The 20,578-nt window shown below is 36.1% G+C and overlaps 1 protein-coding gene across 1 annotated transcript in view; it reads right to left on the bottom strand.

Annotated features, from left to right (window-relative positions):
• The window catches only part of bcl3 (BCL3 transcription coactivator), a 113,739-nt gene that overhangs the window by 91,858 nt on the left and 1,303 nt on the right, over positions 1-20,578 (bottom strand). The window contains exon 2 of the mRNA XM_062063937.1: positions 2,793-3,378. Within this exon, the coding sequence (XP_061919921.1) occupies positions 2,793-3,240 (448 nt within the window). The 5' untranslated portion in view covers positions 3,241-3,378. The remainder of the gene's footprint in view (positions 1-2,792; positions 3,379-20,578) is intronic.

Genomic DNA, 20,578 nt, shown 5'->3' with positions numbered 1-20,578 from the left:
CCACTCATAAAGTGATACATTTTTAGTTTTTTTTACTTTTGACACTTAAATTACGAGATCAACTTCAGATATATCTGCCGATTTTACATTTGAACTATTATTTTGTTTGTTTTATGCTCTTTTGTCAAATAAAACTTTGATGTTTTTTTTATGGCAACCACACAATATATTAAAGTTAAAGTTAAAGTACCAATGATTGTCAACACACACTAGGTGTGGTTAAATTTGTCCTCTGCATTTGACCCATCCCCTTGTTCACCCCCTGGGAGGTGAGGGGAGCAGTGGGCAGCAGCGGTGCCGCGCGCCGGTAATCATTTTTGGTGATTTAACCCCCAATTCCAACCCTTGATGCTGAGTGCCAAGCAGGGAGGTAATGGGTCCCTTTTTTATAGTCTTTGGTATGACTCGCCCGGGGTTTGAACTCACAACCTACCGATCTCAGGGCGGACACTCTAACCACTAGGCCATGCAATATTTTTTCCACATAAAACATTTTAAAGTGAAATTTTTAAAGTAATATTTCATTGTAACAGAGATTTTTTGTCTTTTTTTTTGAGCAATGGCAAAAAAAAAAAAAAATAAACAAAGAAATAAGAAAAAAAAACAGCCTGCATGGCAGCTTTGTGTCAACATTGCAATATTTTCTCGTTAGATTTCACCTCATTCCACTTTTTTAAAATGTTTTTATTTTTATTTTTGCAATACTATCAATTTCGCAATTTTTGCAGAATGTGTGGGGGGCCGGTAAACTGTCAAATGGCCCCCGGGCCGCACTTTGGACACCTCTGGTCTAGTCTCTTACGTGAATGAGCTGAATAATATTATTTGATATTTTACGGTAATGTGTTAATCATTTCACACATAAGTCGCTCCTGAGTATAAGTCGCACCCCCGGCCAAACTATGAAAAAAACTGCGACTTATAGTCCGAAAAATACAGTACATTGTTCTCTTGTTTGGAACATATACATAAGACTGATTATTAGAGATGTCCGATAATATCGGCAGACCGATATTATCGGCCGATAAATGCGTTAAAATGTAATATCGGAAATTATCGGTATCGTTCTTTTTATTATCAGTATCGTTTTGTTGTTGTTTTTTTTTGTTTTTTTTTATTAAATCCACATAAAAAACACAAGATACACTTACAATTAGTGCACCAACCCAAAAAACCTCCCTCCCCCATTTACACTCATTCACACAAAAGGGTTGTTTCTTTGTTATTAATATTCTGGTTCCTACATTATATATCAATATATATCAATACAGTCTGCAAGGGATACAGTCCGTAAGCACACATGATTGTGCGTGCTGCTGCTCCACTAATAGTACTAACCTTTAACAGTTAATTTGACAAATTTTCATTCATTACTAGTTTCTATGTAACTGTTTTTATATTGTTTTACTTTCTTTTTTATTCAAGAATTTTTTTTTAAATGTATTTATCTTATTTTATTTGATTCATTTTTAAAAAAAGTAACTTATCTTCACCATACCTGGTTGTCCAAATTAGGCATAATAATGTGTTAATTCCACGACTGTATATATCGGTTGATATCGGTATCGGTTGATATCGGTAATTAAAGAGTTGGACCAGGGGTCACCAACGCGGTGCCCGCGGGCACCAGGTAGCCCGTAAGGACCAGATGAGTAGCCCGCCGGCCTGTTCTAAAAATAGCTCAAATAGCAGCACTTACCAGTGAGCTGCCTCTATTTTTTAAGTTTTATTTATTTACTAGCAAGCTGGTCTCGCTTTGCCCGACATTTTTAATTCTAAGAGAGACAAAACTAAAAAAAAAATTGAAAATCCAAGAAAATATTTTAAAGACTTGGTCTTCACTTGTTTAAATAAATGCATTCATTCTTTTACTTTGCTTCTTATAACTTTCAGAAAGACAATTTTAGAGAAAAAATACAACCTTAAAAATGATTTTAGGATTTTTAAACACATATACCTTTTTACCTTTTAAATTCCTTCCTCTTCTTTCCTGACAATTTAAATCAATGTTCAAGTAAAAAAATTTTAAATTATTGCAAAGAATAATAAATAATTTTTTAATTTAATTCTTCATTTTAGCTTCTGTTTTGTCGACGAAGAATATTTGTGAAATATTTCTTCAAACTTATTATGATTAAAATTAAAAAAAAATATTCTGGCAAATTTAGAAAATCAGTAGAAACAAATTTCAAAGTCTTTTGAATTTCTTTTAAAATTTTTGTTCTGGAAAATCTAGAAGAAATAATGATTTGTGTTTGTTAGAAATATAGCTTGGTCCAATTTGTTATATATTCTAACAAAGTGTAGATTGGATTATAACCTATTTAAAACATGTCATCAAAATTCTAAAATTAATCTTAATCAGGAAAAATGACTAATGATGTTCCATAAATTCTTTTTTTAAGTTTTTCTCTTCTTTTTTTCGGTTGAATTTTGAATTTTAAAGAGTCGAAATTGAAGATAAACTATGTTTCAAAATTTAATTGTCATTTTTTTCGTGTTTTCTCCTCTCTTAACCCGTTCAATTAAGTGTAAATATCATTAATTATTAATAATAACATAGAGTTAAAGGTAAATTGAGCAAATTGGCTATTTCTGGCAATTTATTTAAGTGTGTATCAAACTGGTAGCCCTTCGCATTAATCACTACCCAAGAAGTAGCTCTTGCTTTCAAAAAGGTTGGTGACCCCTGAGTTGGACAATATCGGCAAAAAAGCCCTACTGATTATAGTATATTTTAGTGATAAAAAAGTTGAAAATGTATATATGTGTCAATGAGTGTTAGTACTCACTATAAGCCAAAGAAGGCAAGAAGCGGATGGGACCAGCTTGATCCCTCCTTGCAGCCTCCTCAGCCTGCGTTGGGGTTACCACGGCAACGCCCTGCGGTCCCCACTCGGAGATGTTCCCCAGCCCGCCCGAGGCGCTCTCCGGGGCCGGCCTGTCAGCGCCTCTCGCCGGGGACAGGCGCCGGAGTCGCCCCGCTACTCTTGACGTTCGTGTCCGCTCCTCCGGTTCCAGAGCGATCGGTCGTTTCCGAAACGGCAGCCGGCGGGAGGCTTCGTCCGCCGGCCGCCTGCGAGCCGAGAGTGTCCGCGGAGTATCCGCATGTGACGGCGGGGCTCCTCCGCACTCCCCCGCCGCCACGCGGCTGCTGCTGCCCCGCTGACTGGTGCTCAGGTCCAGCGGCGCCGTGGCGATCGAGCCGCGGTCGCCGTTCATGGTCGCGGCCCTCGGCATCAACCGCGCCTCGCCCGGTCAAAGTTTGTCAGGTGGGTCCCGGTGCTCAGTGGAAGTCTGGCGGCGCCAAACCGGAAAAATATCTGGCAAGTCCAATCCCCATTAAGAAGAATCCCTCTGGGGCCATGTAGTGGGTGTCTGTGGGGGAATATCAAAGAAATGTTTGTCAAAAAGTGCAATACAGCGGGGTCGTGTGCAGATCGTGTCTTGGCGAGTCTGCAGCTGCTTATAAGCGCCTCATCATCGTTGCCTTCTCCTTGAAACTGAAAGTAAAACCTTTTAAAAGTCCCGAGGGCAATGGGCGCGCGTGCACGGGTGCGCGTGCACGCGCGCGAGATGGGGCCGTACAGAAGGTGTGTCATTATTATTACTCTTCTTGTGTGTCACCCCAATTTGGGATGTCAGCTCATTCTAAAAAAAAAATTAAAAAAAAATGAAGCAAATTGGGATGATTTCAAACAGTGTGTAAAATGACCGGTTAATAATTGCATTACTTTGACGAACAATAATTTGTACAAATTATTGTACTCTGAATCAGGCCTGGCCCTAACCAATCTGCCCCCCCCCCACATCAGCAGTGAAGTGTATATACTCACAAGAAACCGAATAGCTTTGTCTTTGACCTTTTTTTTTACTTAAAGAAAGCAAATCAACATATTATATGAGAATGTTATGATTATCTTTAACCGAATCACAGCAGTGCTCAAATTAAAAAAACAGCATTCCCTCTCATGTGATATTGCTTAATTAACATTAATGATGTGCACTTTAACAACTAGGCTTACAACTATACCTAATATATAAAGGGGTGGAAAAGTGACTATTACCTGCAGGGCAAACATTAGCTAACCAGAAGGCAATGACAATGTAAACAAAAAACACCTGCTTATACAAATGTCCCTGAGGAATGCATGGTGGGAGTACTGTAATTACCTAACGTGACATTATTATTTTCCATAACAATTTAGCCCCCTCCACAATATTAACCCGACGTTAAAACAGAACTAGCTATTTATTGATTAGCAATTGCCGAATCATGTAACATTAGCTTAATGCTAAAAAGCCAGGTTACTATCACATTCTGTAACAGACAAATAATTTCATGTAGGCTAACATTACCTACCTGCTACCTCTGTCTTTTTCTCGTTTCTCCTCCTCTTCTTCTTTTCTCTTTTTTCTTCCCTGGGCACCTGACAGTTTTGGCCGTTTTGACATCTTGTGTTGATTTTTTGATGTGGTAAGAGATACGGGAAGGGAGGGGGCGCACCGTGCGGGGGGATGGGGGGCATAATGTTGTAACAAATAATATTTCTATTAAATAGGCTTTACTTTGCATTTTAATGAACTTGGGATTATTTTTTGTATTTAGAAATAATAGTACCAACTTTTTTTCTTTCTCCAACATTTGTGGCACTGGCGTGGCGCCCCCTGATGGACGGCGCCCTTAGCATTTGCCTATACGGCCTATGCCACGGGCCGGCCCTGCTCTGAATACGTTATGCATAAAGATAAACGTATTCAGAGCCTATTGCACTCCTCTGTATACTGCCTCCCTTGTGGGTAAAGTATAAGCAGAAAAGCATTCAGAAGCTGCAGGTTGCTTATAATCAATCAATCAATCAATGTTTATTTATATAGCCCTAAATCACAAGTGTCTCAAAGGGCTGCACAAGCCACAACGACATCCTCGGTACAGAGCCCACATAAGGGCAAGGAAAAAATCACCCCAGTGGGACGTCGATGTGAATGACTATGAGAAACCTTGTAGAGGACCGCATATGTGGGTAACCCCACGCCCTCTAGGGGAGACCGAAAGCAATGGATGTCGAGTGGGTCTGACATAATATCGTGAAAGTCCAGTCCATAGTGGATCCAACATATCAGCGAAAGTCCAGCCCATAGTGGATCCAACATAATAGTGAGAGTCCAGTCCATAGTGGGGCCAGCAGGAAACCATCCCGAGCGGAGACGGGTCAGCAGCGCAAAGATGTCCCCAACCGATGCACAGGCTAGCGGTCCACCCCGTGTCCCGACTCTGGACAGCCAGCACTTCATCCATGGCCACCGGACCTGTGTAACTCCCCCTCCATAAGGGAGAGGGGAGCAGAGGAGAAAAGAACAGAAACTGCAAAAGGGGGTCTATTCAAAGCAGGGGTCCCCAAACTACGGCCGAATCCGGCCCGCCGGCGTCCAAAATCAGGCCCGCGGGAAGTCCCAAATATAAAAAATAAAAAAAATAAATTAAAAACAATTCTGTCTTTTCTTATCCACTTTGTACCGCTTGCTACTCACGGTGTCTCCTAGCCGCTCAGGCAAATCATATTGTCTAAAAATGCATTTTCGCATCGATAACGTGACATCATCGCGCGGGTGGAAAGTGCGCTATATATATCTTATATATATATATATATACGTATATATATATATACTACCGTTCAAAAGTTTGGGGTCACATTGAAATGTCCTTATTTTTGAAGGAAAAGCACTGTACTTTTCAATGAAGATAACTTTAAACTAGTCTTAACTTGAAAGAAATACACTCTATACATTGCTAATGTGGTAAATGACTATTCTAGCTGCAAATGTCTGCTTTTTGGTGCAATATCTACATAGGTGTATAGAGGCCCATTTCCAGCAACTATCACTCCAGTGTTCTAATGGTACAATGTGTTTGCTCATTGGCTCAGAAGGCTAATTGATGATTAGAAAACCCTTGTGCAATCATGTTCACACATCTGAAAACACTTTAGCTCGTTACAGAAGCTACAAAACTGACCTTCCTTTGAGCAGATTGAGTTTCTGGAGCATCACATTTGTGGGGTCAATTAAACGCTCAAAATGGCCAGAAAAAGAGAACTTTCATCTGAAACTCGACAGTCTATTCTTGTTCTTAGAAATGAAGGCTATTCCACTAAATTGTTTGGGTGACCCCAAACTTTTGAACGGTAGTGTGTGTATATATTATATATATATATATATATATATATATATATATATATATATATATATATATATATATATATATATATATATATATATATATATATATATATATATATATATATATATATATATATATATATATATATATATATATAAAATATATAAATATATATATATATATATATTTTATATATATATATGTAAAAATATATATATGTCAAATATATTTATGTCAAATATATATATATATATATATATATATATATATATATATATATATATATATATATATATATATATATATATATATATAAAATATATATATATAGATATACATATATATATAAAATATATATATGTATATATATATATATATATATATATATATATATATATATATATATACAGCCCGGCCCCCGGCCAAATTGTTTTAACCCAATGTGGCCCGAGTCAAAAAGTTTGGGGACTCCTGATTTAAAGGCTAGAGTATACAAATGAGTTTTAAGATGGGACTTAAATGCTTCTACTGAGGTAGCATCTCTAACTGAGGGCATTCCATAGTACTGGAGCCCCAATAGAAAACGCTCTATAGCCCGCAGACTAATATTGATTGTATGAGGCTGCTTCTGGGAATTCCAAGAAGCTCCAGTGCAAGCCAGATGTTTGTTAGTGTTAGGGTGCCCACTTTCTCAGTGTTGCTACGCAACCTCATGTATAAGTTTACGTGTAGGGCATCTGAGTCTGAAAATGACATAATCACTGTGATAACGAACCCTGGCCGCAGTTCTGTTATTTATCTGGACTGTGGAGCCATTAGCACACACTTTTGAATGTCAGAAACTGACATTTGGGCTTTATGTTTTTTTGTTTTGTTTTTAATGTTTTATTTTTAATGTTTTGTATTGTGTTTTTATATGTTTAATGGATCTTAAGGTCTGCAATAAAGATTGATGATGAAACTTCACAGTGCTTTCCTGTGAAATGTCTTTTACAGTACTTTACTGTAACTACGGAGCTGTGATTTTACCGTTAATTACAATAGAACTAAATGCCATGACTTCACAAATTACTTTTTGCTAATTATAAACTGTTTTTGATCGATTGAGAAGTTTATTGACATCTTTAAAAAGGCAAATGGATGGCACAAAAAGCCAAAAGGCTTGTTTCCATTGTGGTCCACATTCAATAATAAAATACAACAAATATATATACATTATAACTACATATACATATATATACACTATAACTACATATAAATATATATACATTATAACCACATATAAATATATATACATTATAACCACATATAAATATATATACATTATAACCACATATAAATATATATAAACTATAACCACATATAAATATATATACACTATAACCACATATAAATATATATACATTATAACCACATATAAATATACATACATTATAACCACATATAAATATATATACATTATAACCACATATAAATATATATACACTATAACCACATATAAATATATATACATTATAACCACATATAAATATATATACACTATAACCACATATAAATATATATACATTATAACCACATATAAATATATATACACTATAACCACATATAAATATATATACACTATAACCACATATAAATGTATATACATTATAACCACATATAAACCTGGTTAATGCTTAGGGGAGTGTCCAGCCTGAAATGTGGGTGTCAGGGACAGACGCAAAAGGAGATTTTTACAACAAAGTTCTAAAGCTTAGTGATGTTTCAGATATTTTAGATTGTAGGTGGGGTTTTTTTTACCTTTCACATTCATATTTTGCTGTTTGTTGCATTTTTGTTGCGTTTCGCTAGATTGTAAAATATGTCAATCAAGAGGGGGTGTGACGTTCATATGTTGTCAATATTCAGTGTTGTATTGTTCGTAGTTAATATTGTTTATTCTTTATTGTCATGTACATTCTGGGTGTCTCATTCAGTAAAAAAATGTCAAATTCCATTCTGTTTTTTAAGGCGGTCTGTCATAACGTTTTTAGCCTTCAATCAGACATTATTGTGAGGTTTTGTATCAGTGTTCCTCAAAATAGATATACCGGCCCCCAGACACATTTTTTCCCTCAAAATTTTACCCCGCGAGTCAAAATAATTGCCCAGGCCTGGACTAAAGCATGAAGAAGTGGGACCATCCAGGACTAGCTGCAGTGTGCTCAAACAACCACCAGGTAGCATCTGTGAGCAGAAAATACTGTTTCAGCTCTTTCTCTTTCAGGACTTATCAGGTCGGTAGTGCATTCTTCACTCACGCTTGAATTGAAGGATGAGGCAAAAATACAACCTTACCTTTTAAATCAAACCATGGCGTCGAATGGCGGAGACATTTATAAAATAATCTTGTCTTCTATTCATATACTTCCACCAAACAAGCCGTTTGAAATGTTCCCAACTTGTGACATATTTCCAACATTGTCAGTGGATTATCCATATATGGTAATGTTACACCCGAAGAGCTTTGCGCGAGTCCACCATTGTACTCACTAAGCTCCTTCTTTTTCTCCATCCTCTTGTTGTGGGGCAGACTGGCTCGTACATGCACATGCATCCTCCGCTGTTCCCATTTCTAAGACAAAATAGCGTATACGTACGTAGTTCGAACTTATATCTGTCAGTAGACTCTACATGGAAGCGCTTATAACTACAACATGGTTGACAAGGAGAAGGCGCAGTTGAAGTGGAGGCACGTAGAGAAGATCAAAACGGCGCATCCTGAAGAGACGATCAGAAAGCAGCTTGAGAACGGTCTAATCCAGGGGTCACCAACCTTTTTGAAAGCAAGAGCTACTTCTTTGGTAGTGATTAATGCGAAGGGCTACCAGTTTGATACACACTTAAATAAATTGCCAGAAATAGCCAATTTGCTCAATTTACCTTTAACTCTATGTTATTATTAATAATTAACGATATTTACACTTAATTGAACGGTTTAAAAGAGGAGAAAACATGAAAAAAAATGACAATAAAATTTTGAAACATAGTTTATCTTCAATTTCGACTCTTTATAATTCAAAATTCAACCGAAAAAAAGAAGAGAAAAACTAGCTAATTCGAATCTTTTTGAAAAAATTAAAAAAAGAATTTATGGAACATCATTAGTAATTTTTCCTGATTAAGATTAATTTTAGAATTTTGATGACATGTTTTTAATAGGTTAAAATCCAATCTACACTTTGTTAGAATATATAACAAATTGGACCAAGCTATATTTCTAACAAAGACAAATCATTATTTCTTCTAGATTTTCCAGAACAAAAATTTTCAAAGAAATTCAAAAGACTTTGAAATATGATTTAAATTTCATTCTACAGATTTTCTAGAATTGCCAAAATATTTTTTTTGAATTTTAATCATAATAAGTTTGAAGAAATATTTCACAAATATTCTTCGTCGAAAAAACAGAAGCTAAAATGAAAAATTAAATTAAAATGTATTTATTATTCTTTACAATAATAAAAAAAAATTACTTGAACATTGATTTGAATTTAAGGAAAGAAGAGGAAGGAATTTAAAAGTTAAAAAGGTATATGTGTTTAAAAATCCTAAAATCATTTTTAAGGTTGTATTTTTTCTCTAAAATTGTCTTTCTGAAAGTTATAAGAAGCAAAGTAAAAAAATTAATGAATTTATTTAAACAAAATAAGACCAAGTCTTTAAAATATTTTCTTGGATTTTCAAATTTTATTTGAGTTTTGTCTCTCTTAGAATTAAAAATGTCAGGCAAAGCGAGACCAGCTTGTTAGTAAATAAATACAATTTAAAAAATAGAGGCAGCTCACTGGTAAGTGCTGCTATTTGAGCTATTTTTAGAACAGGCCGGCGGGCTACTCATCTGGTCCTTACGGGCTACCTGGTGCCCGCGGGCACCGCGTTGTTGACCCCTGGTCTAATCTATGCAACACTTTGACCAAAGAGCCACCATTACATGTTATGTTAAATGTAGAAAAAAACATAACATGACCCCTTTGAGAGAAAAATCAGTTTGGATTTACAGTAATTTGTGATAAGGATATCGTGACTTTTACAGACATTTGTTGTGATGTTACAGTACATTTTGATTGCAGTATTTCACTGTGAAAAAAATACTGTTAAATGCTGTGAAATACGGGTAAATATTTACAGTTTATTCATCATGATCAGGGCCACATCAGCTAAGCAGAATTTCATTTTCAGGCCCTCCTCCCCTTCTATCACAAACATTTTTTACACTTTATTATTTATGTGGAACTGTTTTTTTTAATCAAATTCGAAATACGTTTGATACATGTTTTGTACTTAAATGGTGAAAAAAGTGTTCAATAATTAATTTTTAGGTTCAAAATAACATATTTGATCGCACTAAATGACTATTTACAAGCCCAGCACTCATGTTGTGCACCACCGGGGACAATGACGATGACTGGGGAAAATTGCAATTTTATAATGGTTCGTGACGGAGCAGGAAGCAGCTAGGAATACGTTAACAGTAACATTTTATGTGACATGGCCTGTTATTCATTATATGACGTTTTAAATGCCCTATTTACGCAGGACGACGCACAGCGCGTGATCTGCGTATAATGAGGGGTGGCGCTCATCATAACACATCTCATTTATATTTGCACATATGTATATTTAGAAAATACAGTAGCCTTATATGATGAAACGTCACAAAAATGCATTAAAATGTAAAATAATGGGTTAGAATATTGTTTATGAATATTTGTCTATTAAAGAAATATGGTGTACTACTCTTATTTAACATGGTTATTCGTACAATAAAGTCAGATGTTTTAATTCCCAAAGGCCATTCAACTGGTTTAACGCCTGACCTTTTATTTACCTGATGAATTCCTTAAAGCAGACCTAATGTTTTGCTAAAAAAAATAATAATAATAATAAAAAATAAAAGTATAATAGTGGTCTTTGGGAGCCAAGCGAGTGATTCTTCAAAATGTGGGGGTCATCAATGGCTTCCATTGGGTCGTAGCCTTAAGGGCGGTCATGTGCATCATGACACATAAAGAGATAATGTTGATCAAAGGAAAAGACGGTTCACACACACACACACACACACACACACACACACACACACACACACACACACACACACACACACACACACACACACACACACACACACACACACACACACACACACACACATACATGTCTTGCCTACTTTGTGTGGACCCACGTTTGGTTAGTGGGTTGTGAGGGCCCCCCTTTCCACTATAGCTAGAATGATGAAAAAATATACATCTAGCCCTAGATGGGAGTAGAGAGTTGCAACTAGGGATGTCAGATAATGGCTTTTTGCCGATATCCAATATTCCGATATTGTCCAACTCTTTAATTACCGATACCGATATCAACCGATACCGATATCAACCGATATATGCAGTCGTGGAATTAACACATTATTATTAGGGATGTCCGATAATGGCTTTTTGCCGATATCCGATATTCCGATATTGTCCAACTCTTTAATTACCGATACCGATATCAACCGATATCAACCGATATATGCAGTCGTGGAATTAACACATTATTATTAGGGATGTCCGATAATGGCTTTTTGCCGATATCCAATATTCCGATATTGTCCAACTCTTTAATTACCGATACCGATATCAACCGATATATGCAGTCGTGGAATTAACACATTATTATTAGGGATGTCCGATAATGGCTTTTTGCCGGTATCCGATATTCCGATATTGTCCAACTCTTTAATTACCGATACCGATATCAACCGATACCGATATCAACCGATATATGCAGTCGTGGAATTAACACATTATTATTAGGGATGTCCGATAATGGCTTTTTGCCGATATCCGATATTCCGATATTGTACAACTCTTTAATTACCGATACCGATATCAACCGATACCGATATCAACCGATATATGCAGTCGTGGAATTAACACATTATTATTAGGGATGTCCGATAATGGCTTTTTGCCGATATCCGATATTCCGATATTGTCCAACTCTTTAATTACCGATACCGATATCAACCGATATATGCAGTCGTGGAATTAACACATTATTATTAGGGATGTCCGATAATGGCTTTTTGCCGATATCCGATATTCCGATATTGTCCAACTCTTTAATTACAGATACCGATATCAACCGATACCGATATCAACCGATATATGCAGTCGTGGAATTAACACATTATTATGCCTAATTTGGACAACCAGGTATGGTGAAGATAAGGTACTTTTTAAAAAAATTAATAAAATAAGATAAATAAATTAAAAACATTTTCTTGAATAAAAAAGAAAGTAAAACAATATAAAAACAGTTACATAGAAACTAGTAATTAATGAAAATGAGTAAAATTAACTGTTAAAGGTTAGTACTATTAGTGGAGCAGCATGTGTGCTTACGGACTGTATCCCTTGCAGACTGTATTGATATATATTGATATATAATGTAGGAAGCAGAATATTAATAACAGAAAGAAACAACCCTTTTGTGTGAATGGGGGGAGGAGGTTTTTTGGCTTGGTGCAATAATTGTAAGTGTATCTTGTGTTTTTATGTTGATTTAATAAAAAAAAAACAAAAAAAAACAACAACAACAAAAAACGATGCCGATAATTTAAAAAACGATACCGATAATTTCCGATATTACATTTTAAAGCATTTATCGGACATCCCTTGTTGCAACCTCACTTCAGAATGCAAAACACACAAAGTAAAAATTTTTTTTTACTTTTGTAGTTGTGAGGACCAGGCAAATGTCCTCACAAGTTAAAAGATCCTCACAGAAAGGGTGGTTTATCAAGTGTATGTCCACACAAGGATGGTGAGACAAGTGCACACACACACACACACACACACACACACACACACACACACACACACACACACACACACATTCTGATGGAACTCCTCCCTCTCAATAGGTTTGACTTTACCGGGCTAATTTGGGACTTTCTTTGTTCCACTGAAGTGTGGAGCAGCCAACGTTTGCTGTCTAAAGTCCCTAAAACACCCTGACAGTATTGTGTGATAATGGCAAGGAGGATCAAACGAGCCCATCCTGTCACAAAACAATCAAACGAGGGCCTCTTGTGGAAGAAAAGTGTAAAAAAAAAAACAGATGTGTAAATTAGCTTATGTATCTGTTTGTATTGTTTTAATCATTTTTGATGCCAAATAGATGATGATATATAAATGATATAATGGCAACAGGGGTCACAAAACATTGAAATGAGGGCCCCTTGTGGTAGAAAAATCAGGTCAAAGTAACCCAATTGCGACATTCTATCCAGCCATCCATTTACTACCGCTTGTCCCTATCAGGGTAGCGAATCACTGAATTGGGTTATGCCCTTGGTCTTGGTCTTTTTATTTTATTACTGTTTATTGTATTATTCACTGTTTTGTTGCTTTCATTGTCTTTATGTGCCCTTAGTCAACTTCAGTTGTTTTTAATGTAATATATAAATAAAGTTGATTTAACCTGACCTGGTCTTTGTTTGTATCGTTTTTCATATTAGAAGTTTTTTTAAATTTTTATTTCTCAATGTATGTATATGGCGGAGACATTTATAAAACAATCTTGTCTTCCTTCATATACTTCCGGCAAGCTAGCTGTTTGAAATTTGCCCAACTTGTGATGTATTTCCAACATACTCGGTGGATTATCCATATATGGTAATGTTTTACCCAAAGAGTTTTGCGCGAGGCCACTATTGTGGTGCGGTGCTGTAGTCAATAAGCTCCTTCTTTTTCTCTATCCTCTTGTTGTGGGGCAGACTGGCTCGTACATGCACATACATATATAAATATATATACATATATACACACACATATACATATATATACATACATACATACACATAAATATATATACACATAAATTTATATATATATACACACACATCTATATACATATATACGCACATATACACACACATGTATATATATATATATATATATATATATATATATATATATATATATATATATATATATATATATATATATATATATATATATATATATATATATATATACACACATATATATACACATACATTTATACATATACATATATATATACATTTATACATATATAAATGTACTTTATATATACACATTTATACATACAGTATATATATATATGTATACAATATATATACACTTTTTATACATATATACACAATATTGAACTAAATTATATATACATAAATATTTGAATATTTATTTTGTAAAAAACAGTTATACATATTTTTAAATTCCAAATACTACTATGTGTGTGTGTGTGTATATATATATATATATATATATATATATATATATATATATATATATATATATATATATATATATATATATATATATATATATATATATATATATACACACACAGTATATATATATATAAAAAAAATAAAAATAAATAAATAAATAAAATAAAATAAAATAAAAAAAAAATATATATATATATATATATATATATATATATATACACACACACACACATGTATATATATTTATTTTTAGATATATACACACACACACACACACACACACACACACACACACACACACACACACACACACACACACACACACACACACACACACACACACACACACACACACACACACACACACACACACACACACACACACACACACACACACACACACACACACATATATACTATATTGCCAAAAGTATTTGGCCACGCATCCATATGATGAGAATCAGGTGTCCTAATCACTTGGCCCGGTGTATCAAATCAAGCACTTAGGCATGGAGACTGTTTCTACAAACATTTGTGAAAGAATGGGCCGCTCTCAGTGATTTCCAGCGTGGAACTGTCATAGGATGCCACCTGTGCAACAAATCCAGTCGTGAAATTTCCTCGCTCCTAAATATTCCAAAGTCAACTGTTGGCTTTTTTATAAGAAGATGGAAGAGTTTGGGAACAACAGCAACTCAGCCACCAAGTGGTAGGCCACGTAAACTGACAGAGAGGGGTCAGCGGATGCTGAAGTGCATAGTGCAAAGACTTTCTGCACAGTCAGTTGCTACAGAGCTCCAAACTTCATGTGACCTTCCAATTAGCCCACGTACAGTACACAGAGAGCTTCATGGAATGGGTTTCCATGGCCGAGCAGCTGCATCTAAGCCATACATCACCAAGTCCAATGCAAAGCGTGGGATGCAGTGGTGTAAAGCACGTGGCCACTGGACTCTAGAGCAGTGGAGACGCCTTCTCTGGACTGATGAATCACGCTTTTCCATCTGGCAATCTGATGGACCAGTCTGGGTTTGGAGGTTGCCAGGAGAACGCTACATTTCGGACTGCATTGTGCCGAGAGTGAAATTTGGTGGAGGAGGAATTATGGTGTGGTGTTGTTTTTCAGGAGTTGGGCTTGGCCCCTTAGTTCCAGTGAAAGGAACTTTGAATGTTCCAAGATACCAAAAGATTTTGGACAATTCCATGCTCCCAACCTTGTGGGAACAGTTTGGAGCGGGCCCCTTCCTCTTCCAACATGACTGTGCACCAGTGCACAAAGCAAGCTCCATAAAGACATGGATGACAGAGTCTGGTGTGGATGAATTTGACTGGCCTGCACAGAGTCCTGACCTGAACCCGACAGAACACTTTTGGGATGAATTAGAACAAAGTCTGAGAGTCAGGCCTTCTCCACCAACATCAGTGTGTGACCTCACCGATGCGCTTTTGGAAGAAGGGTGGAAAATTCCTATAAACACACTCCGCAACCTTGTGGACAGCCTTCCCAGAAGAGTTCAAGCTGGAATAGCTGCAAAAGGTGGACCGACATCATATTGAACCCTATGGGTTCAATATGAACCCTATGGGTGCAATATGAACCCTATGGGTGCAATATGAACCCTATGGGTGCAATATGAACCCTATGGGTGCAATATGAACCCTATGGGTTCAATATGAACCCTATGGGTTCAATATGAACCCTATGGGTTCAATATGAACCCTATGGGTTCAATATGAACCCTATGGGTTCAATATGAACCCTATGGGTTCAATATGAACCCTATGGGTTCACTATGAACCCTATGGGTTCACTATGAACCCTATGGGTTCACTATGAACCCTATGGGTTCACTATGAACCCTATGGGTTCACTATGAACCCTATGGGTTCACTATGAACCCTATGGGTTCACTATGAACCCTATAGGTTCACTATGAACCCTATAGGTTCACTATGAACCCTATAGGTTCACTATGAACCCTATAGGTTCAATATGAACCCTGTAGGTTCACTATGAACCCTGTAGGTTCACTATGAACCCTGTAGGTGCAATATGAACCCTGTAGGTTCACTATGAACCCTGTAGGTGCAATATGAACCCTATAGGTGCAATATGAACCCTATAGGTGCAATATGAACCCTATAGGTGCAATATGAACCCTATAGGTTCACTATGAACCCTATAGGTTCACTATGAACCCTATAGGTTCACTATGAACCCTATAGGTTCACTATGAACCCTATAGGTTCACTATGAACCCTATAGGTTCACTATGAACCCTATAGGTTCAATATGAACCCTATAGGTGCAATATGAACCCTATAGGTTCAATATGAACCCTATAGGTTCAATATGAACCCTATAGGTTCAATATGAACCCTATAGGTGCAATATGAACCCTATAGGTTCAATATGAACCCTATAGGTGCAATATGAACCCTATAGGTGCAATATGAACCCTATAGGTTCGATATGAACCCTATAGGTTCGATATGAACCCTATAGGTTCAATATGAACCCTATAGGTGCAATATGAACCCTATAGGTTCAATATGAACCCTATAGGTTCGATATGAACCCTATAGGTGCAATAAGCTCATCCAGCACTGATCTGGCAGTGCTGGATGAGCTGCCCAGCTACCCAACTATTGAAGAACTGGATCTTCCACCAACCTTCTCTGAAGTCCTGGCTGCAATTAGGTCACTTAAGAACAACAAGACCCCTGGCCCGGATGGCATCCCTGCAGAGATCCTTAAACAGGGAGGCTATCTCTGTACCAGAGCAATTTTCCACTATATTGCTGATATATGGAAGCGCGGAGCAGTCCCCCAACAATGGCGGGATGCAAATGTTGTAACCATATATAAAGGGAAGGGTGAGAAGTCTGTCTGTGGCAATAGTAGAGGAATATCCCTCCTGTCTGCTGCCGGCAAGGTTCTTGCCAAAGTGATGCTGTCAAGACTCATACAGAGCATAACGGAACAGCTGTTGCCTGAGTCTCAATGTGGCTTCAGGAAAAATCGCAGCACTGTGGATAGGATCTTCACAACACGCCAGCTACAAGAGAAGAGTCGGGAACGACATCAAGATCTACACATGGTGTTTGTGGACCTATCAAAGGCTTTTGATACGGTCAACAGAGACTTGCTCTGGGCGGTCCTTCTCAGGGTTGGTTGCCCGCGGAAGTTTGTAAACATCCTGCAAAGTTTCCACGAGGGGATGATGGCTCAGGTGACAACAGGAGGACATGAGTCTAGGCCGGGGGTCACCAACCTTTTTGAAACCAAGAGCTACTTCTTGGGTACTGATTAATGCGAAGGGCTACCAGTTTGATACACACTTAAATAAATTGCCAGAAATAGCCAATTTGCTCAATTTACCTTTAACTCTATGTTATTATTAATAATTAATGATATTTACACTTAATTGAACGGTTTAAAAGAGGAGAAAACACGAAAAAAATGACTATTAAATTTTTAAACATAGTTTATCTTCAATTTCGACTCTTTAAAATTCAAAATTCAACCGAAAAAAAGAAGAGAAAAACTAGATAATTCGAATCTTTTTGAAAAAATTAAAAAAATAATTTATGGAACATCATTAGTAATTTTTTCTTGATTAAGATTAATTTTAGAATTTTGACGACATGTTTTAAATAGGTTAAAATCCAATCTACACTTTGTTAGAATATATAACAAATTGGACCAAGCGATGAGGTGGCGACTTGTCCAGGGTGTACCCTGCCTTCTGCCCGATTGTAGGGAATAAGCGGTAGAAAATGGATGGATGGATGGATGGACCAAGCTATATTTCTAACAAAGACAAATCATTATTTCTTCTAGATTTTCCAGAACAAAAATTTTAAAAGAAATTCAAAAGACTTTGAAATAAGATTTAAATTTGATTCTACAGATTTTCTAGATTTGCCAGAATAATTTTTTTGAATTTTAATCATAATAAGTTTGAACAAATATTTCACAAATATTCTTCGTCGAAAAAACAGAAGCTAAAATGAAGAATTAAATTAAAATGTATTTATTATTCTTTACAATAAAACATAAAAAAATTACTTGAACATTGATTTAAATTGTCAGGAAAGAAGAGGAAGGAATCTAAAAGTTAAAAAGGTATATGTGTTTAAAAATCCTAAAATCATTTTTAAGGTTGTGTTTTTTCTGTAAAATTGTCTTTCTGAAAGTTATAAGAAGCAAAGTAAAAAAATTAATGAATTTATTTAAACAAGTGAAGACCAAGTCTTTAAAATATTTTCTTGGATTTTCAAATTCTATTTGAGTTTTGTCTCTCTTAGAATTAAAAATGTTGAGCAAAGCGAGACCAGCTTGCTAGTAAATAAATACAATTTAAAAAATAGAGGCAGCTCACTGGTAAGTGCTGCTATTTGAGCTATTTTTAGAACAGGCCAGCGGGCTACTCATCTGGTTCTTAAGGGCTACCTGGTGCCCGCGGGCACCGCGTTGGTGACTCCTGGTCTAGGCCTTTCAAGGTATCCACAGGTGTCAGACAGGGTTGTGTGCTTGCACCTGTACTATTCAACATCTTCCTCATGAGTGTCACCTGGCTACTGCACAAATAAGTTGAGGGAAGCAGTGGTGTGCCAGTGGAACTCCCCTCCGCCAACTCGACCACCATCACCTGTCTTTAACATCGATGACAAGCCCCTAGCAATAGTCCCAGACTTCAAATATCTTGGGAGCATCCTCTCCGAAAACTGCAGCATGGACAATGATGTTCAAAATCGAATCAGGTCTGCCTCAGCCTCCTTTGGTAGACTGCATAAGAGGGTGTATGTGAACAAAGACCTCAGCATACGTACCAAGGTGGCAGTCTACCAAGCCATCTGTGTCTCCACACTATTATATGGCTGTGAAGCTTGGACCCTGTATCGCCGCCACATCCAACAGCTGGAGAACTTTCACATCAAGTGTCTCCAGCGGATCCTTGGGCTGACATGGCGTGATCGTGTGCCACACACGGAAGTCCTGAGTAAAACTGGTACCAAGAGCATGGAGGCCACTTTTCTCCAGTACCAACTGCGATGGGCCGGCCACACCATCAGAATGTCAGTTGATAGACTTCCGTGACAACTGCTGTATGGTCAACTCCAAATACTACAAAAAATATACATACAGTATATACGTTTAAAAGACTAAAAAAAAACATTTTTTTCAAAGTTATTTCTTGTTTTTTTCACACACATTTCTTGGCAATAGGTCAAATTCCTATCCATGTCCTCACAGGTAACAAAATATATGTATATATATATATGTGTACACATATATATATATATATATATATATATATATATATATATATATATATATATATATATATATATATATATATATATATATATATATATATATATATATATATATATATATATATATATATATATATATAATATATATATATATATATATATATATATATATATATATATATATATATATATATATATATATATTTATTTATTAATTTTAAAAAACAATTTTTTTTAACCAAATGTATTATTTTATTTTAGTTAATTTATTTATTTATCTAGTTATGTCTTCATGTATTCAACCTATTTCTTAACCATGCCCCCAATGGCCACAAAATAACAACAAATAAAAATAATGATAAATTCTGTATTTGAACTAATTTCTATTTATTTATTTCCCTGTGTCGTCCACATTTCTCGGCAATGAGCCGTAACGTCTTAACAGGTCACAGTTCAAGGTTCCGGGTCAATTTAGATTTTGTTCTGACTTTCACATCCCGCATGATTGCAATAACACTAAGAACACTATTTATTCAACCTTGAATGATACCTGTGAGTAAGATTACTGAGGCAAAAAATAAAAAAAATAAAATAAAAAACAGATAACAGCTGTTGCACTTTGATCTACACCTCCACAAGCATCCTGTTTGTTTCTCTTACACTTGCTTACATTGTCACTGAGGGGTTTTTTTTGTGTTTGATTTTTAGCCCTTCCCCTTTTTAACTAGCATTGTCTGTCTTTTTTAAAATTCTCTGCACACTTGTTCGCCCCATGGCTGAAAAGAAACCAAACCAGTTAGTCGGGCTAAAGA

This window comes from Entelurus aequoreus, linkage group LG11, assembly GCF_033978785.1.
Source record: "Entelurus aequoreus isolate RoL-2023_Sb linkage group LG11, RoL_Eaeq_v1.1, whole genome shotgun sequence".
Taxonomy (NCBI): Eukaryota; Metazoa; Chordata; class Actinopteri; order Syngnathiformes; family Syngnathidae; genus Entelurus; species Entelurus aequoreus.
This window is presented reverse-complemented; position numbering and strand designations above follow the sequence as displayed.